Raw genomic sequence first — 11626 nt, 5'->3', positions numbered from 1 at the left:
CTCTACAGTTTAAATGATTATATTTTCCTTTTATTCTAATCAGCTGAAAGGGAAGAAGTGGTTGGTGTCCTTGGTTCATCAGTTTTACTTGATCCTGAAATCACTGTTGATTCTAGCAAGAATGATATCCTTTGGACTTTCAAACCCAGAAACAAAAGCCATGATGTTATTTTGGATCACATCCCAGGTGACACCACATTGGAACCAAGTGAACAGTTCAAGGACCGTTTACAATTCAATGCTTTGAGTGGTGCACTGACGATAAGCAGATTAAATGCCTGTGACCAAGGAGATTACACCTTCACTGTTGATGGGAAAGAGTTGAAAGTAATGGAATTGCTTGTCATTGGTAAGAAGTTTCAGATATTTGTAATGTAGTGTGAGATTTATTAATGGCAGAATCTGCCGTAGAAACTATAATCTGTGATTTTTATTTCAATCAAAGTCTAAGCAGGATAACCTCTGCTGTGACTCATCAACTGAGTGATGGGAGAGACATTGAAGCTGGTGATATAAAAACAGCAGAATTTCTGCAGAGAATCTGATTCTCCTCTCATCACACACAGTCTTACATTTTTTAAACTTAAATAAAGTGATAAATGAGTCACCACAATTTCAATAGGTATAATTTCCTACCGACCTCTAACATTTTGAATATTTGTAGAATTACATATTTACAATAGTCATACATTCCAGCTAGAAGAAGTTGAAAGGCCAAGATGGAGTCAATGTGATGAGGATGTTTGCTTTTATGGGCCAATTGAGGACCAGAGGGCACTGCCTCAAAAGAGAGGGATATTCTTTACGGCTCAGGCTGAGTGATCTGGACAAGAAATGTAACTCAAGAACTAATCATAGTCACAAAATTGGCATCTTTGAATGTGAGCAGTGTAAAGAGAACAGTGTGATGTGTCAACACCTTACAATAACTGGCCAAGGTCAAGGCCGATATGAGTTTTTTACAGGAGTGTAAAAACCAGAGTTGGTTGTGATGGTGGCCCCATGGTCTGTCTGTGTGGTTGGGGGCAACGATTGTCATCCTTCTGGCCTGGGAATTCTGTTACAGGGTGACAACTTCTCAATCACCCGTCAGAGAGGTGGTTGGGGTGTGGCTCCTTGTGGCATACATAATGTACTGAAACACTCTGCTCTGGTTAATGAACACGTACACCTCACCCGTGCGGAGCGAGCGGCTGGCCATCCTCGAGCCGCTCCCACCACTGCCGGTGACATCACAGCTGGTCATTCTGGTTGGTGACATCATCGATGCAGCCGGTAGTGCCGACAACAGGCTGGACAGCACCTCCAGATTCCTGATGGAAACAGTTAAAATAGACAAGCTGCACAATGCCTTCAGCACCCCTTCAGAAGGATGGTGATGGTTCACTGACTGAGTTGTACTCGGCTACATGGGACTGATGGGCCCTAACCTGCTGGGAGTGTACAATGCAATACTTCCAGCTGGCAGCATGTCAGACTCCATGAGGAAGGGCATCATTCCCCTTATATACAGGCAAAAGGGGCAAAGGGATGACATCATAAATTGCATATGCATTTTACTGTTGAATGTCAACCATTAGATCCTGTCCAAGGCCACCATCAATTGGGACAAGTCTGTTCTGATTCACCTGACCAAACCAGTGCTGTACCTGGCAGGAAGATCTCCTCCACAATCTCCATCAGCACAGGAGCACCACAGGATCTCTGTGCTTATTCCCCTGCTCTACTCGCTTTACGCTGATGAATGAGTGGCTGAGCACAGCTCCAATGACACTTTCAAGTTTGCTGACGTAGGCTGAGACAAATGTGATGAATCAGCCTCACTTCCTCAGGGGTTGGCAAAGGTTCAGCATGACATCCAAACTCTGACAAAACTCTATAGATGTATGGTGGAGGGTGTATTGACTGGTTGTGTCACAGCCAGGTCTGGAAACACCAATGCCTTTGAATGGTAAATCCTCCAAAAAGTATCGGATATGGTCCAGTCCATCATCAAGGAAAGCCCTCCCAACCACTGAGCACATCTACACAGAGTAATGTAGCAGCAAAGTAGCATTCATCATCAGGGACTCCCACCACCCAGGTTGTGCCCTCTTCTCACTGCTGTCATCAGGAAGAATTACAGGAGCCTCAGGACTCACACCACCAGGTTCAGGAACAGTTATTACCCCTCAACCATCACCAGGCTCTTGAACCAAAGGGGTAACTTCACTTGCCCCAACATTGTAATGTTTCCACAACCAATGGACTTGCTTTCAAAACTGTTCATCTCATGTTCTTGATACTTATTGTTTATTTATTACTACTATTATGTTATTTGTATTTCCACAGTTTGTTATCTTTTGCATATTGGATGGAGATGGTCATTCTTTGATTAATTTGTGTTTCTTGTAGTTACTGTGAATGCCTGCAGGAGAATAAATCTTATTGTTGTATATGGTTACATATATGTACTTTGATAATAAATTTACTTTGTATTTTGAACTTTGAATAATTGCCTGGACTGGACTGAGAGGATGAAACTGAAATTGGGACTGTGGGGAGGGCGCTCCCTATCGATATCTGGGAAGAACCTGGTCTACAAGTGAGAGGTTCTCTCAGGCTGCTGTACTTGGTGCAAGTGTTGCCCATGCCCCGCTCCTCCAGCTTGAGAATCACCCGAGCTGTTTTCAGGTTCATCTGGGGGTCCGAGATGGAGTAGGTGAGGCACAGATCACAACGCACAAATCCCTGTATAACGGGTGCAACAGTTTACCCAATGTGTCCCTCACCCTGATGACCAACTTCATGTGTGGCTGCATCAGGCTGTGTGTGGAACCTAAATACATGGGCACCAGGTACCACTACGTGCTGAGGTTCTGCCTGTCCCCTGTGTTGCCAAGGTGCTGAAACTGAGGGATGTTTCTGAAAAGGGGATGAATGAACCCCAGAGAAATCTGAAGGTGAGGCAATTTAACTTTCTGAGAGATGGAGAATAGAGAAATTTGAAGCCAGTGAATTGTCAGTTTTTGAGCCAGTGTAGATCAGAAGCACTGGGATCTGGCTTGAACAGATACAGTGTGAGAGTGTTGGATCAGCCAAAGTTGATGAGGGGTTTGAGGTGGGAGGTTGGGCAGGAAGAATTTTCACAACATTCTTGTCTGAAAGACAAGTTCCTGTAACCCCAGTAAAGAGTGGAACAATATCTATTCAGTAGTATGTTCTCATTTGCTGTAGTTTCACAAAGTTCTCTGTTTAAGTGTTTCACAGCCACCACATTTTAAATGAATACAAATATTTTTATTAACAGATACAGTTAAAGAAGAGGTTGGTCTCCTTGGCTCATCAGTTTTACTGGATCCTGAACTCAAAGTTGATCCCAGCAAGAGTGAAATAGTTTGGACCTTCATCGACAGGAGCATTTTGCATCATGTCCCAGGTCACAGCTTAGTGGAACCGAGTGACCAGTTCAAGTTTCGTCTGCACTTTAATACTTCTAATGGTGCTCTGACTGTGAATGGATCAGAACATGGTGACCAAGGAGATTACACCTTCATTGTGGATGGACAGGAGCTGAGAATAATACAACTACGCCTTGTTGGTAAGTAGCTTTATTTTTCATAGAACGTAGAACAGTACAACATAGTTCAGGCCATTTGGCCCACAATGTTATGCTGAACTTTTAACCCATTTCAAGATAAACCTAACCCTTCCCACACACGTAGACATCCATTTTTCTTTCATCCCTGTGTTTATACAGGATGTGATTGGGTACAGAACTCGCCATAGTTTTTGTGGTTGTATTTTCTAGCAGAGGCTAAGTTGGGTGACTCACCTGATAGAATAAACACTGAGGTGTCAGATATTGAATGCAGCTGTCATTCAAACACCATCTCTGTGAGTACCTGCCATCCCAAGGAGGAGCCCGTTCAGGATTTGATCCAACATTCATTGCTGCACTGGTGGGATGAGAGAAGAAGAACTGTTTGTCAAACCTGAGGCTTGGGTTTTCTGCTGGAGAGAACAGAAGGAAATGGTTGTGAAGTGAAAGTGTGGATGGATGGAAAAGGTGGAGAAATGGAAAAAGTAGCAAGAGAAGGAATGGGAGGGGAGGGAGGTACAAAATGCATTAGATCAGTGTGGGAAATGGGGAAAGGGGCATGACATGATGATGAAAGAAACTTTAATAACAATCATAAGTAAAAGAAGATGAAATTTATTTTTTCGAGTACTTTTCACACAGATGATGTGGTTCAAAGTTGTTAGCAATGGGATAAAAGTACAAATATTGAATCATAAAATAAAAATAAACTTAAATAAAAGACAAATCAATGTTTGTCAAAAGCAAGGTCAAATAAAAAGATTTTAAGCTGTCACTTAAAAGTTTCAACTGAGTCTGAGTCCCTTATAATTTTAGGTATTGAATTCCACAGTTTAGGAGCATAGTTTAAAAAAGCTGACCTGATTTTCTTCTGAGGGAGTTTTTTTTTTTAATTTAAGAGACCGGTGGCAGAAAACCTGAGAGTCTGAGCAGGATTATGAAAGGAAAGTGATTCTGTGATGTTCTCTGGTCACAAACCATTAGGAGTTTTAAAAACAGGGAAGACAGGGTTAGTATTAATTTTAAAAGATACAGAAAGCTCCTGGAGCTGCCAAATTTCATCCCACCAAATTTTTATTGGCGTATTTATGTGGGATAAAGCCATTCTCTGCACTGTGAAGTAAGAAATGTATTGTAATAAACTTTTCGATTCTGTTTGGTAATTCCAGGTACTGAGATAAGGACTAGAATTTTGGGAAACTGACCAGGGAGGAAGATGGAGGATATAAAAAGAATTAAGATTGGTGTCACTGTTTATGTTTTTGAGATACATACAATGCTCACAATGATCACATTAATCTTGTTGTTTAAACCCTGCTTCTGACATAAACATTCAGCCCCTGGTGATCTGTGAGAAATATTTTGAGCCTGGCTGACAAAAAGGCAACAAACCTGAGGATGTTCTCTGAAATAACAAGACCAGAATCTTACTGAAAATGCTGAGGTGTCAGGGTATCGATGTTCCCTGTGTAGATGGGTCACCGGTGGGTCAAAATACACAAATGGAGTGTGAGGGAGGGGGTAATTCCACAGCGTATTAAATGTACACCTTCCCCTTCCTCCTGAGGTGCCGAGTCTGATGGTTTCCACGGCAGTGCCCGTTTCATTGATTTCAATGTCTGTTCCTCATGACAAAAGTCAGGAAAGCATTTCCATGTGTGAGGCTGCTCAGTCCCACTGGGAAAACAGCAAGAGTTCTTGGAGCTGGTGGTAATTCTGGGATGAAAGGTGGTGATGAATCAACATATAGGAGGGAGACTGAATATCTGTCTGAGTGGTGTCACAGCAATAGCCTCTTCCTCAATGTCAGCAAGACCAAGGACCTGATTACTGACTTCAGGAGGAAACCAGAGGTCCATGAGCCATTCCCATCAGAGGATCAGAGTCGGAGAGGGTCGGCAACTTTAAATTCCTTGGTGTTATCATTACAGAGGACTTGTGCTGGGCGCAGCAGTTAAGAGCAAAATGAAGAAAGCGCAGCAGTGCCTCTACTTCCTTCGAAATTTGCGGAGATTCAGCTTGACACCTGAAAATCTGACAGACTTCTGTAGATGTGTGGTGGAGAGTATATTGACTGGCTGCATCATTGGAACCACCAATGCCCTTCAACAGAAAATCCTACAAGGAGTAGTGGATACGGCCCAGTCCATCATGGGTAAAGCCCTCCCCACCATTGAGCACATCTACATGGAGAGTTGTTGCAGGAAAGCAGCCTCCATCATCAGGGACCCCCATCCAGGTTATGCTGTCTTCTCATTGCTGCTATCAGGATGAAGGTATGGGAGCCTTAGGATGCACCCACCACATTCAGAAACAGGTTTAACCCCTCAACCATCAGACACTTGAATCAAAGCGGAGTGAGTGGGAAGATGGATGATTGGGAATCGTTTAAAATCCAACAAAAGGCAACTGAAAAGCTATATGAAGGGAAAAAGATTAAATATGAGGGCAGACTAGCCAATAATATAAAGCAGGATACCAAAAGCTTTTTCTGTTATATAAGGAGTAAAAGGGAGGTGAGAGTTGATATTGGTCCACTGGAAAGTGATGCCGATGAAGTAGTAATGGGAGACAAAGAAATGGCAGATGAACTTAATCAGTACTTTTCATCTATCTTCACTGTGGAAGACACTAGCAGTGTGCCAGAAATCTGAGTGTCACTGCTATTACAAAGGAAAAAGTGTGCGGCAAAGTGAAAGGTCTTAAGTTGGATAAGTCACCTGGGACAGATGGACTACATCCCAGAGCCCTGAGAAAGGTTGCTGAAGAGATAACAGATGAATTGGTCATGATCTTTCAAGAATCACTTGATTCTGGCATGTCCCAGAGGATCAGAAGATTGCAAATGTCACTCTACTCTTTAAGACCATAAGATATAGGAGCAGGAGTAGGCCGTTTGGCCCCTCGAGTCTGCTTTGCCATTCAATCACCTACTGATACAATTTGTCCAGCCATCCCCACTCCCCTGCCTTCTCCACATACCCTTTGATGCCCTATTAAGAACCTATCTATCTCTGCCTTAAATACACCCAGTGACTTGGCCTCCACAATTGCTCGTGGCACAAAGTTCCACAAATTTACTCTATCTGACTAAAGTAACTTCTCCACAGCTCTGTTCTAAAAGGACATGCTTCAATCCTGGAGTCGTGCCCTTTGTCCTAGACTCCCCTACCATGGGAAATAACTTTGCCATATCTAATCTGTTCAGGCCCTTTAACATTTGGAATGTTTCTATGAGATCCCCCCTCATTCTCCTGAACTCCAGGGATACAGATCGAGCTGCCAGATGATCCTCATATGGTAACCCTTTCATTCCTGAAATTGTTCTCATGAATCTTGTCTGAACCCTCTCCAATCTCAGTATATCCTTTCTAAAATAAGGAGCCCAAAACTGAGCAAAATACTCCAAGTGTGGTCTCGTGAGTGACTTATATAGCCTCAGCATCATATCCCTGCTCTTATATTCTTTACCTCCAGAAATGAATGCCAATATTGCATTCGTTTTCTTCACCACCGACTCAACCTGGAGGTTAACCTTTGGGGTATCCTGCACAAGAACTCCCAAGTCTCTTTGCATCTCTGCATTTTGAATTCTCTCCTCATCTAAATAATAGTCTGCAAGTTTATTTCTTCCACCAAAGTGCATGACCATACACTTTCCAACATTGTATTTCATTTGCCACTTCTTTGCCCATTTCCCTAAATCTTCTAAGTTTCTCTGCAGGCTCTCTGTTTCCTCAACACTACGCAATCCTCCACCTATCTTTGTATCATCGGCAAATTTAGACACAAATCAATTCTCCCATTGTCCAAATCATTGACATACATCATAAAAAGCAGTGGTCCCAACAATGACCCCTGTGGAACTCCACTGGTAACCGGCAGCCAGTCAGAATAGGATACTTTAATTCCCACTCTCTGTTTTGTGCCAATCAGCCAATGCTCCACCCATGCTAGTAACTTCCCTGTAATTCCATGGGCTTCTATCTTGCTAAGCACCCTCATGTACGGCACCTTGTCAAAGGCCTTCTGAAAATCCAAGTACACCACCTCCACTTCATCTGCTTTGTCTACCCTGCTTGTAATTTCCTCAAAAAAATACAGTAGATCACTCAGGCAGGATTTTCCTTTCAGGAAACCATGCTGGCTTTTGCCTTTCTTGTCATGTGTCTCCAGATACTCTGAAACCTCATCCCTAACAATCGATTCCAACAACTTCCCAACCACTGATGTCAGACTAACAGGTCTGTAGTTTCCATTCTGCTGCCTGCCACCCTTCTTAAATAGCAGAGTAACATTTGCAATTCTCTAGTCATCCAGTACAATGCCAGAATCTATTGACTCCATCAGGTGCAGGAGTTCTATCCACCCTCAGACCATTAAGCTTCCAGAGCAGCTTCTCAATTGTAATTTTCACTGCACATACTTCACTTCCCTGACACTGTTGAATGTCTGATATACATCAGGTGTCTTCCACTGTGAAAACTGATGCAAAATACGCACTCAGTTCCTCTGCCATCTCTGTATCTATCATTGCAAGACCTGCAGCGTCATTTTCTATTGGTCCTATATCTACGCTCGACTCCTCTTTACCCTTTATAAACTTAAAAACAAGCTTTTAGTATTTTCTTTGATATTACTCGCCAGATTCCTTTCACAATTCATCTTTTCCTTCCTAATGACCTTCTTAGTTTCCTTCTGTAAGTTTTTAAGAGCTTCCCAATCCTCTATCTTCCCACTAGCTTTGGCTTCCTTGTATGCCCTCTCTTTTGCTTTTACTTTGCCTCTGACTTCACTTGTCAGCTACGGTAGTGTCCTTCATCCATTCTGATTTGGAATATATCTGCCTTGCACTTCCCTCATTTTTCACAGAAACTCCAGCCATTGCTGCTCTGCTGTCCTTCGTGCTAGTGTCCCTTTCCAGTCAATTTTGGCCAGTTCCCCTTAAGAAGGGAGGAAGAAGGCAAAAGAAAGGATATTGTAGTCTAGTTTGCCGAACCCCAGTGGTTGGGGACATGTTGGAGTCTATTATTAAGGATGAGGTTTCAAGGTATTTGCAGACTAATGGTAAAATAAGTCAAAATCAGTATGGTTTCTGTGAGGGGAAATCTTCCCTGACAATTTTGTTAGAGTTCTTCGAAGAAGTAACCAGCAATGTGGACAAAGGAGAGGCAGTGGATGTCATTTGCTTGGATTTTCAGAAGGCATTTGATAAGATACCAAAAATGAGGCTACAGGAGAGATTCAGCAATGGATAACAGAACGGCTGGCAGCCAGGAGGCAGCGAGTGGGAAAAGGGGCCTTTTCTGGTTGGCTGCTGGTGATGAGTGGTGTTCCTGGGGGGGAGGGGGTGTCGGTATTGGGACCACTACTTTTCACATTGTTTGTCAGTGATTTAGATAATGGAATTGATGGCTTAGTGACAAAGTTTGCAGATGATGCGAAGATAGTTGGAGGGGTCGGTAGTGCTGAAGAAGCAATGTGATTGCACCAGGACTTTGACAAATAGGAAGAATGGGCAAAAAAAGTGGGAAATAATGCATTTTGGTAAATGGAACAATAGTGTGGACGAGGAGAAGGTTCAAACATCACTCCCTGAGCCACTCATTCATCTGTACCATCATCCTATTCCTGCTCTGACTGGCACGTCTATGAACTTGCAAATGAACGTCTAAAACAGAGATGAAACAGTTTTGAGTTTTTGCTTCCACAGCTCTGAAAAAGATGTTTTGAAATCTTTGAAAATTTCTCAGGCAGAGGTAGATAGATCCTGGATAAGCAGAGAGGTGAACTGTTATCGTGGGAGATGGGAATATCTACCGTTAGGTTAGCTATGATTTTGTGCAGTGACAGAGCAGGGTTGAGGGGTTAAATGGCTTTTATTTCCATTGTTGTGTATGTATTTGGTGTGTAGAACCGACTGTGCTTTCATTCCTTTGTACATATCTGGTACAATGTCACATGGTAAGATTGCATTCTACATCAAGATAGGAGTATCATGGTTTCATATTCTCTCCTTTAGATGAGCTGTCAGAAGCTTCCATATTTACCAACATCGAATCACTGGGTTTCACGGTCGAGCTCACCTGTGATGTCTTTGGAGATTCGAATGTGTATCAGTGGCAAAAGAATGGAGGGGAAATCTCCCAGCATCACCAACTAACAGATGAAAACAGAACACTTGTTATCCCAAGTGCTTCATCTGAAGACTGTGGAGTGTACACCTGCATCACAACCAATCCTGTCAGCTCCATCCAGACAAACTACACCTTAATGTTGCGAGGTGAGCTTCATTTATGAATGACATTTTGCAGTTAACATTTAGACCATATTGGTGGGCTATTGAATGCAGTCGATGCAAATCAGTGTTGCAGCAGAGAGAGGCAAAAGCTGAATTAATTGGGTTCATGGAATCCTAGAACAGTTATCGCAGAGAAGGAAGCCATTCAGCCTTTTAAGAATGGATTGGTTCTATCACTGAGCAAACAACTGAATCCTATTGTTCTGTCCTCTCCCCACAGCTCTGTAAATTCTTTCTTTCAGATAATTATCCAGCCCTCATATGAAATTACAGTTGAATATCACTTCACTATTCTTGACGATGAATTCTAGACCCTGTCCACTACTGTGCATAAAGAGAATCCCCAAGATATTTTCTGTTCTTCTCCCAATCACCTTCATTCCCACTCACTACTGGTTTTAGAAAGTTTCACTATGATTTTCTTCCACTTTATGCCTCTATTCATGAAGGCAAAGATCGTATCTTTGTCAAACTACTTTCGTAACCCTTTCCACAAATCTCTTGTTGGTGTAACCCTTTTAGAATTTGTTCCATAGAACCATAGCACATTACAGCACAGAAACAGGCCTTTTGGCCCTTCTTGGCTGTGCTGAACCATTTTCCAGCCTAGTCCCACTGACCTGCACCTGGCCCATATCCCTCCAAACCCCTCTCATCCATATACCTGTCCAAGTTTTTCTTAAATGTTAGAAGTGAGCCGGCATTCACCACTTTATCTGACAGCTCATTCCACACTCCCACCACTCTCTGCGTGAAGAAGCACCCCCCCCCCAGTGTTCCCTTTAACCTTTTCCCCCTTCACCCTTAACCCATGACCTCTGTTTTTTTCTCCCCTGGCCTCAGTGGAAAAAGACTGCTTGCATTCACTCTATCTATACGCATCATATTTTATATACCTCTATCAAATCACCCCTCATTCTCCTACGCTCCAGGGAATGAAGTCCTAACCTATTCAACCTTTCTCTGTAACTCAGTTTCTCAACTCCAGCAACATCCTTGTAAACCTTCTCTGCACTCTTTCAACCTTATTAATATCCTTCATGTAATTAGGTGACCAAAACTGCACACAATACTCCAAATTTGGTCTCACCAATGTCTTATACAACCTGACCATTACATTCCAACTCTTCTACTCAATACTTTGATTTATAAAGGCCAATGTACCAAATGCTTTCTTTACAACCCTATCTACTTGTGACACCACTTTTAGGGAATTATGTACCTGTACTCCCAGATCCCTCTGTTCTACTGCACTCCTCAGTGTCCTACCATTTACCTTGTATGTTCTACCTTAGTTTGACCTTCCGAATTGCAATACCTCACACTTGTCTGCATTAAACTCCATCTGCTATTTTTCAGCCCATTCCTCCAACTGGTCCAAATCCCTCTGCAAGCTTTGAAAACCTTCCTCACTGTCCACTACACCTCCAACCTTTGTATCATCAGCAAATTTGCTGATCCAATTTGCCACATTATCATCCAGATCATTGATATAGATGACAGATAACAATGGACCCAGTACTGATCCCTGTGACACACCACTAGTCGCAGGCCTCCACTCAGAGTTGCAATCCTCCACTACCACTCTCTGGCTTCTTCCATTGAGCCAATGTCTAATCCAATTTACTACCTCTCCATGTATACCTAGCGAATGAATCTTCCTAACTAACCTCCCATGCAGGACCTTGTCAAAGGCCTTACTGAAGTCCTTGTATACAACATCCACTGCCTTCCCTTCATCCACT

General features: G+C 42.7%; 1 protein-coding gene across 3 annotated transcripts in view; it reads left to right on the top strand.

The window, feature by feature from the left end:
* Window positions 1-261: 261 nt before the first annotated feature.
* LOC140718725 (uncharacterized) overlaps window positions 262-11626 on the top strand; it is a 204252-nt gene continuing 192887 nt past the window's right edge. For all 3 annotated transcript variants that reach the window (XM_073032830.1, XM_073032827.1, XM_073032835.1), the window contains exons 1-3: window positions 262-349; window positions 3290-3580; window positions 9603-9863. In XM_073032830.1, coding sequence (XP_072888931.1) covers window positions 331-349; window positions 3290-3580; window positions 9603-9863 — 571 coding nt within the window. In that variant the 5' untranslated portion in view covers window positions 262-330. The remainder of the gene's footprint in view (window positions 350-3289; window positions 3581-9602; window positions 9864-11626) is intronic.

The sequence above is a fragment of the Hemitrygon akajei genome, chromosome 2 (assembly GCF_048418815.1).
Source record: "Hemitrygon akajei chromosome 2, sHemAka1.3, whole genome shotgun sequence".
Classification (NCBI taxonomy): domain Eukaryota; kingdom Metazoa; phylum Chordata; class Chondrichthyes; order Myliobatiformes; family Dasyatidae; genus Hemitrygon; species Hemitrygon akajei.
This window is presented reverse-complemented; position numbering and strand designations above follow the sequence as displayed.